The 18,919-nt window shown below is 47.8% G+C and overlaps 2 protein-coding genes across 3 annotated transcripts in view; both read left to right on the forward strand.

The window, feature by feature from the left end:
• Positions 1 to 1,237: 1,237 nt before the first annotated feature.
• Positions 1,238 to 1,826, forward strand: LOC136491341 (pathogenesis-related protein PRMS-like). The gene has a single exon (XM_066487612.1). The coding sequence runs from the start codon at positions 1,238 to 1,240 to the stop codon at positions 1,802 to 1,804; it is 567 nt and encodes a 188-aa protein (XP_066343709.1). The 3' UTR covers positions 1,805 to 1,826.
• A 1,539-nt stretch (positions 1,827 to 3,365) lies between these two features.
• The window catches only part of LOC136494747 (short-chain dehydrogenase TIC 32, chloroplastic-like), a 52,079-nt gene continuing 36,525 nt past the window's right edge, over positions 3,366 to 18,919 (forward strand). Inside the window, exons 1-5 of one of the 2 annotated variants that reach the window (XM_066490923.1) lie at positions 3,366 to 4,619; positions 4,903 to 5,134; positions 5,466 to 5,545; positions 5,802 to 5,976; positions 6,154 to 6,232. In XM_066490923.1, coding sequence (XP_066347020.1) covers positions 4,508 to 4,619; positions 4,903 to 5,134; positions 5,466 to 5,545; positions 5,802 to 5,976; positions 6,154 to 6,232 — 678 coding nt within the window. In that variant the 5' untranslated portion in view covers positions 3,366 to 4,507. Of the gene's footprint in view, positions 5,977 to 6,153; positions 7,132 to 7,355; positions 7,492 to 18,919 lie in introns of those variants that run through there. The other variant, XR_010768692.1, reaches the window with a different exon arrangement.

Genomic DNA, 18,919 nt, shown 5'->3' on the forward strand with positions numbered 1-18,919 from the left:
GTGGCAGGTTTCCCAAGCTGGTCAAGACGGTTTCCCTATGCTGTGCTGAGGGTGTCCTATTAGGCCCGACAAAACCAGCCTGACCTGTTTGGGACCTGACTAGGCTGATTTTTTTGTCCTACTCCGACGGTTTCTGAATCGGTTTTAGATATATTTTCGGCATGGAAAATTTTTAGATTACGATCTGGACCCTACTAGGACAAAATGACCCCCTCTCTAAACGAGTGGATCACGACCGATTGAGGGATCCAAAATCCGAGTTTTTTTACATCTATTACTCATTTTGCCCTACTTTTCAAATGTCTTGTCCGTTGCATCTCTCTGTGAGATGCAGCGGCATTCTTGTTGGTCTTGCCAACCGTAGGACAACCTTAGCCGTGTATGTCACCAATGGGTCTTCCCAGGAGATGTTCCTAAGTTCTTGTGGTGAAGGACGGTCTCCGAATCAGCCTAACCGATCCCTCGATGGTTTTGGGATTGCTTGCTAGGTATGATAGGTTGTGTGCGACTTCAGGCTTGCTCTTGCTGTTGCGTGATCCAATTTGGCGTCAACAGAAATATTTGCTAGACAGTCACATTCTGGTTTGAGAGATTGCAAGCATTATTTCACATTCAGTAGTCAAATGCTTCATGCATGCTAGTAATGGCTAAATACATTATATAGGAAACAAAATCACGCACCGATCAATCGAATACATAAGTCGTGTTGGCGGCAGGGGATTGCTTTGCAGCTGGTCTTGCTTGCTCCTTAATCTTCGCTCTCAGATACAGGACGGACTCCACCGTCTTCACAGACACCAGACCATCTTTTGAAAGATCCAGACCATCATCTCCTTGAAAACAGCAAACCAGCCAGGCATACGAAATACATAAACATACAGGAGTATGTTGAATACTACGCTTTCTCAAGGACATGGTCTCGTTTTGCGCCATCCCATATGTACTTGCTTGATCATCGGATAAACAATCTGAGAGATTCGGTTATGCCTTGGATGCCAAGAATATGTGTGATGACGTGAAACAGCTAGAGCACACAATGATGCATGCTAGCCGCCATGAAAGCGTTCAAAGACATCGATCGTCACCCTACTCGATCGCACCTCAAAATCAGGGAATGGGACTTGGAATTGGACGATATCGAACACCAAATCCAACTATATATATAGTCATTGTACTCACGTCCAACTAGCAATCCATTCCAAAAACCCCACTCTGAACATATTGGAACAACCAAGGGATGGCGGGAACAAGGGTGTCCTCCCACTTGTCCATCTTGTTACTACTAGCAGTGGTCTCACTGTGCGCGCACAGCGCAGCCGGTGACGAGGGAAGCAGCAGCGCGGACGCGGACGGGTATGCTGGCCGCCGCGGGCGCGCCGCGGCCACGGTCGCCGAGCTCCTGTCGGTTCACAACGCCGCCCGGCAGGTGGTCGGGGTGCCGCCGCTGACGTGGAGCCCACAGATCGCGGGGTACGCCAAGGACTATGCACACTCGCGGCGCGGGGACTGCGCTCCCCATCGGTCGCCGCTGTTCTACTTCGGCGAGAACCTGTTCGTGGGGAGAGGCCGGCACTGGAACGCCACGGCGATGGTGGCGTCGTGGGTGGCGGAAGGCCAGTGGTACGACTACGGGAGCAACTCCTGCGCCGCGCCGTCGGGTGCCGGGTGCCTGCGGTACACGCAGGTGGTGTGGCGCAACACCACGCAGCTAGGGTGCGCCAGGATCGTGTGCGACTCCGGCGATACTTTCCTTGTCTGCGACTACTTCCCGCCAGGCAACTACGGCACGGGCAGGCCCTACTGACCGTCGTCAGTTGATCATGTCATCTGCGCAAACACTGGTTTTCCAAGTGTTATTAAGCTATACATTACTGTGTGTTGTTCGTTTATGCGTAAGTATTGCAATCGTTCCTTTCCTCGGATGATTCTTCAGCGCTGCCGTGTTCCACCGGTATGCTAAAAATAAAACGATAACGGACGAGGAGCACGACACGTAACACACACATGGCAGGGAGAGTGTCGGGAGCGTGATACGCAAGACACGCCGATGAGAGCTCCGGAGAGGGACCCCTTCGGGGTGAACGGTGGCAATGGGCTGCCTAGGACCTTGTAGTCGTTGAACAAAGAACAAGAAGCAAGAATTAGAGCTGAGAGAAAATAGTAGATGCAAAATAATGTAGAAGATTGATTTGTGCGATTATGTGTTGTTAATAGGTCGTCACCTTTTATATTCATATAGGACAGTTAGTCTTTCCAAAACTTATTTAGGCACCGAAAAAAGATCGAGTTGTTAAAGCATCTCTGGTAGTTCCTAAAATTTAGTTGCCAAAACCCTTGATTTTTTCAAGACGCCAAAATTAATTGAAAGCAATAAAGAAGTATTTCTCCCACCGTTTTCAAAAAGTGACTCCTATAAAATATTAAAACTCAACGTGCATTGCCTCACCTACGTTACCGCTCCGGACACAACACACAGACGAGACAGTAAATTACATTTTCATAAAAATATGAACATTCACTGTTTGGATCCTTTATTTTGAAGGAATTGAAATCTGGTTAATGGACTAAGCTAATTGACTTAGAATTTGGTATTCCATGACTTTTCAAAGTTCAAATATAAGCCTATCTTAAAATCATGAGCTGGCTAATAGAAATTAATTCTATGTCTCAATTCTAGGTTTCTACCTTACAACTTATGGTACACTTTTCGACTCATTTCCTTCTGGATCTTTCAAAAGATGGTCTGGTGTCTGTGAAGACGGTGGAGTCCGTCCTGTATCTGAGAGCGAAGATTAAGGAGCAAGCAAGACCAGCTGCAAAGCAATCCCCTGCCGCCAACACGACTTATGTATTCGATTGTACTTGTGTGACAAACAATAGTATACAAATATATTTCGCATACAACTATATTAATTTTATTGATTTGTGCCTAAATTATGATTATTAGAATAGAATTCAATTCTATGGATCCAAACAAAGTCTTAGAGCAACTCTAATAGGACCTCTGTTTAAGCCCCTACGGTTGAATATGAGTGCCCTCGAGCAGGGTCACTATTAGCCTATCTCCAACAACAACACCTAAAATACAAGACTCATTCATCATTTGGGTAGCGCTACAGGTAAAAGGTTCAATATCTATTCGGCATCTTCTCCAACAACAAGACCCAAAAGAGAATGATACTCATATTTGGGTTGTGCATCTCAGACAACCCAAAATAGGTCTCCCGTATAGGTACTCCGTTAAAGACTGATTTTGGATCTCTTACCCATTTTGGATTTGGAAGACAGTCTTTCAGCCCCAATTTAGAGCGAACACCCAAATTCACCCTCCACACCCCGTTCGTGGTGCAGAATGGGGGCTCACCCCGTGCCCCCATCTGCCGTTTTCTCCCCACGCCAGCAGGGAAGCACGTCGCGCACCGACCACTCGTGTCTCCCATCCCCGGCGGCGCCCTCCGCTCCGACAGCGAGCTCCGGCGGAGCCCTCCCCTCTAGCCGAGCTGCCCCGACGGACGCGAGCCTGCTCCGACGGACGCAACCAATCAAGCAGCGACTCCGTCCGTGCAAGCAAGTTGCAACTTTGTGCGGGTGGTAACCTACCACCGCGCAGTGAGGGCGATGGCGGCATCCCTGCCGCGGAGGCGCCTCCCACAGCCACGGCCCGTGCAAATCTGGCGCTCCGCGATGCACCGAGCTCCTGCCGCCGGGGCCGGCGCAGATCCCAACTGCCACACGGGCTCCCACCGCCGGTTGGAGCCATGTTGCACCACGAGCTCGCAGCCGCCGCTCGTTCCACGGCTCGCGCACTCCTTCCCGTGCCCCCGATTTGCAGCTGCGAGTTGGAGAAAACTGCCGGTGGGGAGATGGATCGGAGAGGCTTCACTGCGCCGCGCCATGGATGAATCGTTGGGCTACCCGTGGAGCCACGCCGCCGCCTGCAGAGCAAGAACCGAGAGCAGAGCACGAACGACCTAATGCCGTCCTTCGCTGCTGCCGTAGCGTCCGGGGCGCCGGCGCCGGCGGCCTTGAGCGACTCGTGCTTTGGGAGAACGAGGATGAGGGGAAGAAAGATTTGAGCCAACGACGACCCTCATGTCATTGTCTACTGATTTAAATTTTGGGGCCTTCATTTGTGCGGTGCTATTAGAGTCGAAGCAAAATTTTGGTAGGGGAGCCCAAATAAATAATAAATAATAGAGGCTTTGGTTTGGGCTTTTATCAGAGTTGCTCTAAGATTAGTTATAGAATATATATTTAAAATAAATTTATTTAAAGACATTAATATTAATAATATTTATTATAAATTTGATTAAAATTAAGTTAGTTTGACGGCTGTGGATTCTATAACTATAAATTTTTTTTTGACAGAGCGACTAATATAATTTGCGTTGACAGGGTGTCTTTTTCCCTCTTTCAGCGCATATATTTTTATTCCTCTTTTTTCCCTCACTTTCTCCATACCATCCGATGAGACGGTGACAGATGAGTTGCTTTGCAGGAGAGCGACATGTTGGGCCTGCTTCAGCGGCGGAGGAGCCCCTCGGGGTTCTCGCCGTCGTCGACGGCAGAGGAGGTCACCACCCGCATCTGCGGCTCTGGCCTCGTCGCTATCGTCACCGGTCACTTACTGCTGCCTCCCTCTTCCCTCTTGTAGCCGTCCTTGCTATTTTATTGGGTTTTGTGACTCCTGATTTGTCACACTCCTGATTCTTGATTTTTAGTCCATTATTGACTAGTATTAGAGCATCAGTGGATTTAGATTTGCCCTCAGTTCAACTGCTGCATATATTTTTCTAGGATTTAACATTAACAGTGCTCCAGCTCTTGTTCTGCTACTCAAATTGTGCTGCTTTCTTGAATTCTTGTGGTGACCATCTTGACGGAAAAGCTTCCTACATACAGATGCGTCTAGTGGGATTGGAGCTGAAACATGCCAGGTTCTTGTGGTGCGGGGCGTGCACGTCATAATGGGGGTGAGGAATCCGTCTGCTGCTGAGCGTGTGAGGGAAGATATTCTGAGACAAGTTCCTACTGCGAAGATTGAGATCCTTGAGGTTGACCTTAGCTCGATGTCATCTGTGAGAAGATTTGTTAACGAGTTTAATGTGCTGGACCTCCCGCTGAACATTCTTATGTAAGTATAAGTGCATAACTAATCTTCAGAAATGACCACTGGCCGTGGCCGTGGCTACACTGTATTGATATGGTCAGTTGGTCACTACATTATGGCAAACTTAACGGTTGCTATGGCACGTCTCAACCACAATCACATGCTGCACACAAAGGGCCAAATTGTAGGGAGGATTGTTCTTTGGGGCAAGTGCGTCATAAAAATTGTTGTATGATGCATCCTCATTAGAGGATGTCTAGAGCTAAAGCCTTTATTATATGTTTAAAAACAACTCTTTCTGATACACTTATTTGTACTATAAAAGGTTCATGATTTGGTCGCACTTTGTTTGAAGTAATAATGCAGGGATCGCATTTGTTCCTTTCAAGCTTTCGGAGGATGGCATTGAGCTGCATTTTGCAACAAATCACCTTGGTATTGCTATCTTGTGGTGCTAATGTCTTAGATTGTCTTTTGTCTATATCACAAAGTAAATTTTTGTAGTCCGTGCTGTTATCTCAACGTGAAAAGCAAATTTCTTCAGTTTGGGTGATGTAAAGGCACACAGTAATTATCTGCGACATTATTAAAAAACAAAATGACATCCTCACTTACTTGGTTGGATTTGTTCAGCTGCTGCTTGTACTACCTAATGCCCATGATTCTTCAAAAAAAAAAAGGCCTCATAAAGTAAATCTAACCTGTTATGTCGGACATTTTTTATTGACTCTTCTCTTACTCAAGAAGATAAAAGTTATGGCTAAAGAGAGCAGCATAGAAGGAAGGGTTGTGATAGTTGCTTCAGACAGCTACAAGCACCCATATCGAGAGGGATTTTGTTTTGATAAGATCAATGGTGAGTCTGGGTATTGTTTTCTCACTCAAATTACAGATTCTTCATTCTTTTTGCATGTTCATTACTTTCAACACGTTTTATGATTCGTACGGATTTGAATTTATTCCAACCTTCAGCTCATCAAGAAAATGAATAAATATTTGTTTTCATTTATCACAGTGAGTTGCTACTTTGTCTTTCTTGACAGCTATAACAGCATATTAGCTTATGGCCAGTCCAAGCTTGCCAACATACTGCATTCTAGTGAATTGTCTAGCCGCCTGAAGGTACCCACTCTTTTTTTTTTCTTTCAAATGATTAAGGTGGACATGCTTTCTGTTGGTCGTCTTCCTTTTATGGACTTGCTTTATTGGAAACGGAAGGTGGAGGAAGTAGCTGGTGGAGGCAGATGAGGTGGCGGATGGCTGATGGTATAGGGATTGCGTGTCCTGTGATTAAGAAGTAAAATGAAGTCTAGGAGGGAGGGAGATAAGCTCCATTTATGGGGCAGACAGTGAGCTTGTAGGGTCCTGGGTTTTCCTTTTTGCTTCTTAAATGATAAATTGAGACCACAATCTCATATGTATAGTCAGGCTCCTCGACGTGAAGCTTCTATACTCTTCCCTAACTATCGATGGATTTCCATATATATAGATGTCATGCCATAACAAGAGCAGGCTGGCAACAGGCTATATGGCAAGTTAGATTAATAAGGATAGATATCGGCTTAACCAGTTGGTTTGGTAAGATTGGAAGAAATTTAGGAGACCTTGTTGGCCACCGACATATGTAAGCGTGTGTTTGTAGAATTGTTTTTTAATTTTAACCCTTTTTTTAATGTAATTTTAAATCTAACACCTCCGATTTTTTTTTTAAATTAACACTTTTGGCCGCGCCTACTGTCCTGGCGTGGCCAAATGCCTATGCCGCGCCATGCATGGTGGCGCGGCACAGGGCTGACGTGGCGGCGACGAGGAGCGCTGACCGCTGACGGGGCAGGGCCTGCCGCGCTAGCGATCTTGGCGCGGTAGTGCCACGCTAGGGGTCATGGCGCGTCTGGGCCAAATAAAAGCCCACGGCCAGTCATGCCAGCCCGAGCAGCAAGCCTGCCCGCCGCGCCCGCCACCAACCCGGCGGTACTTGGACGGTTTAATCGGAACGCGTCGCGCCGATGGTGGGAGTGATGGTAAGTATTGTTTGATGTAAAATGAATAGTGAATTTGTTTCTATATTTTGTTAATTTTTTTCAAGGCCGAATAGAGAAATTGATAAGGTAATTGATATTTTTTCCATCTTTCATAGTACGGTTAACCACCATGTTAACTAATCGATTACGAAAAATTGAATCGGATTGAAATGAATATTTTTTAAGGGAACTTATTTATTTGACTTTTTGGCCCCATATTGTAGGATCGGCGGCGACGCGACCATGGACCCCGGCTTCCTCGAACCCTCGCGTAAGACGCCGGCCACCGGTGTCGAGATACCCCGGGACTACCGTTTTTTGAACTAGTTGCTACTTAATCTCGCAAGCAGTGATGTCGCGACGCATTGAAACGAATATGAAGCAAATAATATAAGTTGACAAGCTGCCACATAAGTTTGACTTAAGTTCGATATAACATAACCAAATAAGCCTGTAAGTTTCGGACCCCAATAATAGTTGGACCTAACAAACTAAGACCTAGGAGTGTAAGGATTCCTCGGACGTCTCTGTCTCTTCGGATTTGTTGGCAACACATTGGGAGTGTAGCCAACGTCGGCGTGGTCGCGTTGCCGGTGTGTATGACTCGTATCCTGCAAGTATGTGATATGCACGATTACTTAGAATTCTTTGTGATCGTTAGTTCATGTAGCCTACGTATTTAAAGAAACTATCTTTGTTAGTACCTGTGATGCTCCTTGGGTGTCAAGTGGGGTACCACCTAACTGAGACATGCCGATCTCGTCCTACGGCCAATCTTTCCACTCGTCATCGTTCTCGATTGCAGGGTCCTTCCTAGCGCTATAATGTGGTGGTGTATGCACTGCGGAAGTGGCACCTATCACCGGCTGAGAAGAGCCGGCTGGCGTCCTCAAAGGGGCTGAAGACGTACCACCCGACTGCGCTGGGAGTGGCGGTTCCTCATAAGGAGTGTCCATGCAGCTCAACTTTTAAGCTAGCTTCATGCAGCTCTTTTTCACCTTCTGCATAAATAGACGTTAAAGTTAGCGCATTTCACAAACGCATATACACTAAAGAAACAATTTCGGAACGGACTAGTTTATGTTTACCTCCATAAAAGCCTCGAGAACATCTGGCCCCTGCCCTCTAGACTCGTGAAGCCGGTACGCTGCTTCGTTGGACAGCCTCGACAATTGTGTCGCCTGAGTTCAGAAACGCGGTTGAACAGTTTTAGTATACATGATTAATACCAAATGGATAACAAATTGTATCATTCAAGTATCTTATCACGTATCTTTGTAGCAGGGCTCTCTGTAGCTGTGTGTCCTCTCTAGTGGCAACGTCGTACACATCTTCGATCATATCTTCCTTCGAGTCCTCGTCAATCGCCTCCTCCGTGTATGGGGGCTTGATATATGTCCTCGTAGACCTGTGAAGCCAGCGCAGGTACTCGTTGAAGGTGTGTTGCTCGTGTGGAGGATCCGCATGAACCGGCTGTTGTTCCCTGGTCTCACACAAGTGGATGTGCGCGTTGTGTGTCACACGCCAATCCTTGGTCTTGTACCTCTTCCTGCGGTCATACCTGCAACAAAACGATGTTAGTTCTACCACACACACCTCTAGATTATAGCTCTGTTATTAATCGATAACGCACCTGTACAATACTTTGTTGGTGGAGTAAAGCGGTGGTGGGTAGCCTGTCATTCTTCCAAACTGTCTGCGGACCCTGACGGAGAAGTGAATCTCGACCACGTGGAAGAAAATATGAGGGACGTGCAGTGATACTCCTATGACTCGTCCCTAGTGACATGACTTAGATAGTTCTAGAACTCCGGAGCATCTCAAGGACACCAATGCACCTGAACATTTTGTAATTGAGTTAGGCTGTGATATAGTGTAGATCGAACAAGACACATGTATGATAGTAAAAAGAGCGTAACCTAGTGCTGTGTTAGGACGTCGAGACCGTCCGTGTACTCCCTGTACTTGTGCCTCGCATTTCCTCTAACTAACTCTGATTCCGTCCAGATAAATAGAGCTGTAGGGAGTGTATCCTGTTCGTTTCATTGCTGCATTGAACACGATAATGAATTAGCCATTACTAAATTCATCATATGTAACCATATCGAAGAATATAATGAACCCAAGTACTTACTAGTAAACCCATATTAAGAGGCCTCCCAACGGGCTATCGTTCCCAACACCAAACCTGGAGTAGGTACGAGCAACCCCCAAGGTTCGCATACCCTGAGGTGCGACGGCATGCAATGCATAGCTGTCGATACGTCCATGCCAGGACAGCGCTGCCCTAGCTGTACGCCGCTATGTTCTCCCACAGCTGGCATAGTATGTCAAGGAAGATCCAGCTGATGGTGTTGCCCGAGGTGTCTGGAAAGAGGAAAGCACCAAGAAAGTGCTAGAGCCACACTCGAGCGAACCTATCGATCTGAGCCTCCTCAGCCTATGGGTCCAAGTAATCAAAGCGCTCCGTGATCCAGGACGATGAAACACCAGAAGTTTTCCTGAAATTTATCAAAGAAAATGAGACTCGATGGCTGCAGGAAAGCAATGCAAATATTAAATAGGCTTGAATTTCTCACTTATTTTTCTTGGAAGCCTCGTCGTCCGGTGGAAGAAAGCCAGTAAACTAAGCCACCAGTTTTCTCCAGTGATCATTGTCAACTATCCCTGTCACTGGAAGTCCCTCCAACCGAAGGCCTAAAATAGCCTTCACGTCCTGCAACGTCAAGGTCATCTCGCCACAAGGTAGGTGGAACATGTGGGTCTCAGGCCTCCACCTGTTATAAGAATAGAACGACTGTTAGTTGCCTCAAATTTGTTACAAGAAAGTTTACGTACAAAGAATGCACTCAAACCCTGTCTACAGCTGCGGTAAGTAGTGTTGGGTCAAGGGGCGGAAGACCGTGGTTGACAACACGGATAAGCTCGAGGAAGCCGACACGCCGTTTGTACGGCGCGTAATGCTCGTCCCACTAGTGCGCCCTGGTGTGCGTGCGGGGCCTCAAAGGAGGCAAGGCCACCTCTGCGTCGTTGTCACTCAAGATGAGTGCTCGGTGCTGATCGTCGTACTCCACCTTAAGAATGGGGTACAACGGGTGCTACGTGGGATGGGCCATCCTGTTACAAATTGATAAACAAAGCGTTAGAGTACTTAAATTAACAAAATTCAAATTAACATTATATAGCATTGCAAAGTAAAATATTCACTCTAACCCAAAATAAATCGGCACAAGGCTAGGATAAACAAGCGCGCAAAAGAGGTCAAGCCCGATGGTCATGTGCTAGGGACGTGGATAGAGGCTAGAGATCGTAGTATGACAAAGCCAACCAAGAAGCGAGGGAGCCAGTTACGCTCAGCGTTACGGCCACGGCGGGATGAACCCACAATCGAAACGTTCGAATGGAATACAATCCCACGACCGGCTCGCTACAATCCCTAACTAAATAACTAACTATAAACTAAATAATAACCAGATCTAGCAGTGACAACCGCATCTCTACAATCCCTAACTAAATAACTAACTACTAGCTAAATACTAAATACCTAATCAATCACTAAACCCAAAATCCTAACCTAAAACCTAAAAACTACATACTGAGAGGGACCTTAGCAGCGGGCAGCCTTGACGCGCTGGGGTTCGTGGCGCGGCCGGCGCGGGTGCTGCGAGGGCGCAGGCGGGCGCGGTGTCGACGCGGGCACTGGAGGCGGGCGATGTCCGGCGGCGGGGCGCGTCGGCTGGCTGGCGGCGCGGGCGAGCAGTGGTGCGTGTGGCCGGGGGCTCGGCCGTGGGGTTTTATTTGGCCCAGACGCGCCACGACCCCTGCCGCGGCACTGCCGCGCCAAGACCGCTAGCGCGGCAGGCCCTGCCCCGTCAGCGGTCAGCGCTCCTGGTCGCCGCCATGTCAGCCCTGTACCGAGCCACCATGCATGGCGCGGCACAGGCATTTGGCCACGCCAGGGCAATAGGCGCGACCAAAAGTGTTAGTTTTAAAAAAAATCAGAGGTGTTAGATTTAAAATTACATTAAAAAAGGGTTAAAATTAAAAAAAATCTGTTTGGATTGAGGGTTCAACTAGGTTGAGATGGGTTGGACCCAGATTTGGTAGTGTTTGGTTTGGGGTTCGAGTGGGTTGGGTTGGCTCCCAGAGGGAAGTTGGACTCGCCAGGAGACCGAATGCGCGGTCGCAGTACGACGGCGGACAGATCAGATCCTAATGGACTGAAATGAAGAAAAATCTTTCCGATGTCCCGAATCCTACGATCGAAGGCTGCAGGCTCCGTCTCACCCGACCTCAGGGCCGAGGATTCCATCTCGCCCGACCCCTTGGGTGCAGGCTTCATCTCACCTGACCCTAAGGACATGGGTTCCGTCTCGCCCAACCTCGAGGCCACGGGTTCCATCTCGCCCAAGGCCACGGGCTCGGTCTCGCCCGACCCCTTGGGCGCGGGCTCCGTCTTAGCAGCGGGCAGCCTTGACGCGCTAGGGTTCGTGGCGCGGCCGGCGCGGGTGCTGCGAGGGCGCAGGCGGGCGCGGTGTCGGCGCGGGCACTGGAGGCGGGCGATGTCCGGTGGCGGGGCGCATCGGCTGGCTGGCGGCACGGGCGGGCAGTGGTGCGTGTGGCCGGGGGCTCGGCCGTGGGGTTTTATTTGGCCCAGACGCGCCACGACCCCTGCCGCGGCACTGCCGCGCCAAGACCGCTAGCGCGGCAGGCCCTGCCCCGTCAGCGGTCAGCGCTCCTGGTCGCCGCCACGTCAGCCCTGTGCCGAGCCACCATGCATGGCGCGGCACAGGCATTTGGCCACGCCAGGGCAATAGGCGCGGCCAAAAGTGTTAGTTTTAAAAAAAATCAGAGGTGTTAGATTTAAAATTACATTAAAAAAGGGTTAAAATTAAAAAAAAAATCTGTTTGGATTGAGGGTTCAACTAGGTTGGGATGGGTTGGACCCAGATTTGGTAGTGTTTGGTTTGGGGTTCGAGTGGGTTGGGTTGGCTCCCAGAGGGAAGTTGGACTCGCCAGGAGACCGAATGCGCGGTCGTAGTACGACGGTGGACAGATCAGATCCTAATGGACTGAAATGAAGAAAAATCTTTCCGATGTCCTGAATCCTACGATCGAAGGCTACAGGCTCCGTCTCACCCGACCTCAGGGCTGAGGATTCCATCTCGCCCGACCCCTTGGGTGCAGGCTTCATCTCACCTGACCCTAAGGACATGGGTTCCGTCTCGCCCAACCTCGAGGCCACGGGTTCCATCTCGCCCAAGGCCACGGGCTCGGTCTCGCCCGACCCCTTGGGCGCGGGCTCTGTCTCGCTCGACCACAAGGACGTGGTTTTTGTCTCGCCCAAGGTCGCGGGCGTCGCCCCGCTCGACCTCGAGGACGCATACCGCTGCCAACCACTCCAGATCCAAGCGTATGGGCCTGCATCAAAACTCTTACGCCAGGGAAGAGGTTGGCGCACCTCGATGTAACCCGTGGCCATGACAGGCCATACCTGGGGATTCACATCAAGAACAGTGTCGGGCGTACCGGAGCTGTTCTGCCTAATCCTCATACGGACGCTGACAGGTGCGTCAGTTCACCACGACGTCCGCCGGGACGGAGTGGAACGCCATGACCGGTAGATGACACCTGTGCATGGCGCTAGTGACGAACAGGGCGCGACATGAAGTTGTCCCTTTTGACATCTATAGGATCAGCAGGACCCGCATGAAGGAGAAAAAGGACCCAGCAACCCTAAAAGCCTTCTTCTCTCTCTTGTCTTTCTATTGTTCCTCCTCTGTAACCCGCGCTTTTCCTTCATCTATAAAAGAGAAAGCAGGGCGCCCCGTGGAGGGAGGATATGAAAACAAGAGCACGACACGAGCACACGGTTGAGCGGCAAGCGAGCTCTCAGCACCCATTCACTCCTTTCACCAGAGACTTGAGATCCTCTCCCTCTCTCGCCTGTTTGTAACTCCTACTGCAAACCAAGTGCCGGTAACACGAGCAGCAGCGAACTGGACGTAGGGACGTTTCGCCCGAACCAGTATAAACCCTTGTGTCCTTCGAGCACACCACCCGAGTCAGATGCGCAAATACAAATATACTCGTCGGTGGTCCAAAAACATCAACACATTCGTTAAGTTATTTTGTAGGTACCTATAGAATATTGGCCTGTCGATACTGGCAAAATTGGTTAATGGCAAGAGACATCCAAGCTATGGTGGCGACGTCCATGGGCAAGGCAACCACCCGTTACTAGTTAGAGTGTAATTCGTAGTGTAGTATAATATGGTAAGATAGTCGTCTGAATCTCACTACACATAGCTTAATCAATGTCTTCATTTATGTTGTAACAATTAATTTATTAATCAATGGTAATATATGTTTTTGCTGATTTTATGTAATTATTTGTGGAGATGAAATCTTTGATTTGTGGTGGCTATTGTGGTATGATATGCAACAGGGATCCTAGTATGGATGTAGTGGAGATGTGGATAGCATCTTCCAGAGATCACCGAGGTTGATTTGGTTAAATTGGGTTGGTCAAGTGGATAACGCTTGATTTAGGTAAATTAACGCGGCGGGTCCCCATGTGGCAGGTTTCCCTAGCTGGTCAGGACGGTTTCCCTATGGTGTGCTGAGGGTGTCCTATTTGGCCCGACAAAACCAGCCTGACCTGTTTGGGACCTGACTAGGCTGATTTTCTTGTCCTACTCCGACTCGTTGGTTTCTGAATCGGTTTTAGATATATTTTTGGCATGGAAAATTTTTAGATTACGATCTTGACCCTACTAAGACAAAATGACCCCCTCTATAAACGAATGGTTCACAACCGATTGAGGGATCCAAATCCGAGTTTTTTTACATCTATTACTCATTTTGCCCTACTTTTCAAATGTCTTGTCTGTTGCATCTCTCTGTGAGATGCAGCGGCATTCTTGTTGGCCTTGCCAACCATAGGACAACCTTAGCCGTGTATGTCACCAATGGGTCTTCCCAGGAGATGTTCCTAAGTTCTTGTGGCGAAGGACGGTCTCCGAATCAGCCTAACCGATCCCTCGATGGTTTTGGGATTGCTTGCTAGGTATGATAGGTTGTGTGCGACTTCAGGCTTGCTCTTGCTGTTGCGTGATCCAATTTGGCGTCAACAGAAATATTTGCTAGACAGTCACATTCTGGTTTGAGAGATTGCAAGCATTATTTCACATTCAGTAGTCAAATGCTTCATGCATGCTAGTAATGGCTAAATACATTATATAGGAAACAAAATCACGCACCGATCAATCGAATACATAAGTCGTGTTGGCGGCAGGGGATTGCTTTGCAGCTGGTCTTGCTTGCTCCTTAATCTTCGCTCTCAGATACAGGACGGACTCCACCGTCTTCACAGACACCAGACCATCTTTTGAAAGATCCAGACCATCATCTCCTTGAAAACAGCAAACCAGCCAGGCATACGAAATACATAAACATACAGGAGTATGTTGAATACTACGCTTTGTCAAGGACATGGTCTCGTTTTGCGCCATCCCATATGTACTTGCTTGATCATCGGATAAACAATCTGAGAGATTCGGTTATGCCTTGGATGCCAAGAATATGTGTGATGACGTGAAACAGCTAGAGCACACAATGATGCATGCTAGCCGCCATGAAAGCGTTCAAAGACATCGATCGTCACCGTACTCGATCGCACCTCAAAATCAGGGAATGGGACTTGAATTGGACGATATCGAACACCAAATCCAACTATATATATAGTCATTGTACTCACGTCCAACTAGCAATCCATTCCAAAAACCCCACTCTGAACATATTGGAACAACCAAGGGATGGCGGGAACAAGGGTGTCCTCCCACTTGTCCATCTTGTTACTACTAGCAGTGGTCTCACTGTGCGCGCACAGCGCAGCCGGTGACGAGGGAAGCAGCAGCTACTGACCGTCGTCAGTTGATCGTGTCATCTGCGCAAACACTGGTTTTCCAAGTGTTATTAAGCTATACATTACTGTGTGTTGTTCGTTTATGCGTAAGTAGTCTCTTTCAATTGTAATCGTTCCTTTCCTCGGATGATTCTTCAGCGCTGCCGTGTTCCATCGGTATGCTAAAAATAAAACCATAACCGACGAGGAGCACGACACGTAACACACACATCGCAGGGAGAGTTTCGTCGGGAGCGCGATACATAAGACACGCCGATAAGAGCTCCGGAGAGAGACCCCTTCAGGGTGAACGGTGGCAATGGGCTGCCCTAGGTCGGCCTGACCGCCCCTAGGACCTTGTAGTCGTTGTCGCAACCAAGTAGACAACAACAAAGAACAAGAAGCAAGAATTAGAGCTGAGAGAAAATAGTAGATGCAAAATAATGTAGAAGATTGATTTGTGCGATTATATGTTGTTAATAGGTCGTCACCTTTTATATTCATATAGGATAGTTAGTCTTTCCAAAAATTATTTAGGCACCGAAAAAAGATCGAGTTGTTAAAGCATCTCTGAGAGTTCCTAAAATTTAGTTGCCAAAACCCTTGATTTTTTCAAGACGCCAAAAATAATTGAAAGCAATAAAGAAGTTTTTCTCCCACCGTTTTTCAAAAAGTGACTCCTATAAAATATTAAAACTCAACGTGCATTGCCTCACCTACGTTACCGCTCCGGACACAACACACAGACGAGACAGTAAATTACATTTTCATAAAAATATGAACATTCACTGTTTGGATCCAAGGAATTGAAATCTGGTTAACGGACTAAGCTAATTGACTTAGAATTTGGTATTCCACGACTTTCCAAAGTTCCAATATAAGCCTATCTTAAATTCATGAGCAGGCTGATAGAAATTAATTCTATGTCTCAATTCTATGTTTCTACCTTGCAACTTATAGCACACTCTTCGACTCGTTTCCTTATAGCAGAAGTGCAGCACATAAGTGTCTCACTTGTGTGGCAAACAATAGTATACAAATATATTTCACATACAACTACATTAATTTTATTGATTTGTGCCTAAATTATGATTATTAGAATAGAATTCAATTCTATGGATCTAAACAAAGTCTTAGAGCAACTCTAGTAGGACCTCTGTTTGAGCCCCTATAGTTGAATATGAGTGCCCTCGAGCTGGGTCACAATTAAACTGTCTGCAACGGCCTCACCCAAACCTAAATATGCCTAGTTCAGGTTGGTTCCGGAGAAAAATGCAAGGTCCAACGGAGTAGGCAAACCGAAGACCCAGTATGCGTCGGTGTCGAATGGGAACCCAAATAAACGTCCGTCTCTCTCATCGACCCATACGTCTGTCACGCCCGCGCAACCGTGCGCAACCGTTTCGCCGTCGGCGAAATCTGCACCGAGCTAGGCTTCATAGGTATGGATCCCTCCGCCCCACTGCCGTGTCCTCCCGCTGGTGGTAGTAGTAGCTCCCTGTTCTTTATCTCCTTCTCCAGGTTGAATAAGAACTCGCTCGCCCTCCCGTTTAGAATCATAGATCTCGAATCTCATATGTTTGTCTCTCATACCAGAGGTTCTTGCGGCTCCCTACTGCCCCTGCCTTTCTTTGCGGTTGCTGCGGCCGGAGTCATGCGCGTGCGCCGTCGTCATCGTCCGAGGAACTCTAGCGTTTGCGATGGCGACATAATTCCGCTTGTGGCTTTCGTCTCAGGTAGGTTTCTTTATGAGGGTTCGCCCTCATATTTTGTTCCTGCGGCATTGGGTTATCTATTTGGAAAACAGAGCACTGTGATTCGCATATAGCTTTGGAGGATTCGTAGTTCTTGGTGTGCGCTATGGTACTGTCCGATGTGGATTCAATAGAAAATACTGGAACCTCTGATTCTTCCCAGTGCTCTAGATTTCTAGGATCCTTGTCACTCTGTGGGTTCATGAGGCTTGTGAAATTTTCACTTTACGCTTCGGTGTACTTTGCATCTATTTTCTCTTCCTTCCTACTACCACTATGTGCTGATGTGTTGCATCTGCCCGAAATGCAGGTCCATTGTTGCTCGCAGATCTTAGGCTTTTTTTCTGGTGGTGGTGATGGGTTGGTAAAAGTGGAACAACGTTCTTAAATCGCATCCGACATCCTGGTACTTGGCTTCTTCCACTGAACTGTTTTTCCACTTCAAAATAGTATATGCTTACTGAAGGGAGCGTGACGCCTAAGAGGGGGGTGAATTAGGCAACTTAAAAAATCTAACTCTAAACTATGGCCTCTTTTTGTAACCTTAGCAAAACCTATGCAATAGATAAATTATCTAGATGTGCAACTATGATTTTACTAGTGTGTTGCTATCTCTACCGCAAACGTAGTAAAGTAATAATGTAAATGTGGAAGCTAAAGAGTAAGGTAGAGATATGCAAACTCCCGTCGACGACTCCGGTATTTTTACCGAGGTAGGCCGAAACGCCGCGGGCTTTGTTCCCTCTGGTACACGGTGGCGGACACACCACAAACGCGGTTGGTGTGATCTCGCAAGACTTCAAGCCCCTCCGATGTACAACAATGGTGCTCGCAAACACCGAGTGGTAAGAGGTATACAAACCTCACTAAACACTAGGCCTAAACTTAGAGCAAGCGCATAAGCGGTGGTCTAATCAACCTAAGCACTTCGCAAAGCACCTACGCTAATCACCTGATGAATCACTAAGCACTATACAAGTGGAGATCACTAAAATGATGTATCAACACCCTTGGTATGTTTCCTCAGCTTCACACCCTTCAAATGGTCGGTTGGGGGTTGTATTTATAAGCCCCACTGAGAAAGTAGCTGTTGGGGTCGAACTCCCGCAAAACTGCTACTGACCGGACGCTGAATCGTCCTGACCGGACGCGTTCGGTCGTCCCGACCGTTGAGCCAGCAATGTACTGATCGGACATTGGCCAGCGTCCGGTCGTCTGCCACCGGACGCGTCCGGTCACAGATTTGCCGCTCTGGAACCTCTTTGTACTTGATCGGACGCTGCTTTCCTACGTCCAGTCGGTTTCGCCGCCCACGTCCGGTCGTCCCGACTGCAAAGCCACCTGTCCAGCGTCCGGTCGTCCCGACTGCAGAGCCACCGGTCCAGTGTCTGGTTGTCCCAACTGCCGATCCACTGGTCCAGCGTCCTATCGTCCCGACTGCCGAGCCACCAGCATCCGGTCCAGCGTCCGGTCGCCTCTGCGAGCTCGTTTCTTCTCGATCTTGCGTACGGCTTGGTTCCAATCTTCATGCTTGGACTTTGCTTGATCTCTTGGGTCTTCTCTTATGCTCCTAAGGTCTTGCTTGAGGTGTTGATCATCGGATCATCATATCGCCTTTTTCCAAGTTACGTCTTGCACCCTATTGAACTACAAAATAAACAATTGCAAATTCATTAGTCCAATTTGGTTGTGTTGGTCATCAAACACCAAAATCTAAAGTAAATGGGCCAAGGGTCCATTTTCCTTACAATCTTCCCCTTTTTGATGATTGATGCCAACACGACCAAAACAAGCAAATAATAGGAATTTGGAAGTTAAAAACTACCTACTTGCTAGGATGCAATGCAAAGGGCAATTTTATTTGATACTTAAAGATACCAATTGAAATCATATATGGTATTAAGGGATACCAATCGAAGTCAATTGTAAGATACCAATTAAAACTTTACTTAAAAGCTTATCTTGCCCTTGCAAATGTCCCCATGTGATATTATGGATTAACGCCAAGCTTTCTAAAAAATATTCTCCCATTACTTAGACTAACCCATAATTCACTTTTCTCCCTTTCTCGGACCATCACTACTTGTAACTAAATGCTTATCTTTGGTCCTTCAAACTCTTCCCCTTT

This window comes from Miscanthus floridulus, chromosome 11 (genome assembly GCF_019320115.1).
Source record: "Miscanthus floridulus cultivar M001 chromosome 11, ASM1932011v1, whole genome shotgun sequence".
NCBI classification, from domain to species: domain Eukaryota; kingdom Viridiplantae; phylum Streptophyta; class Magnoliopsida; order Poales; family Poaceae; genus Miscanthus; species Miscanthus floridulus.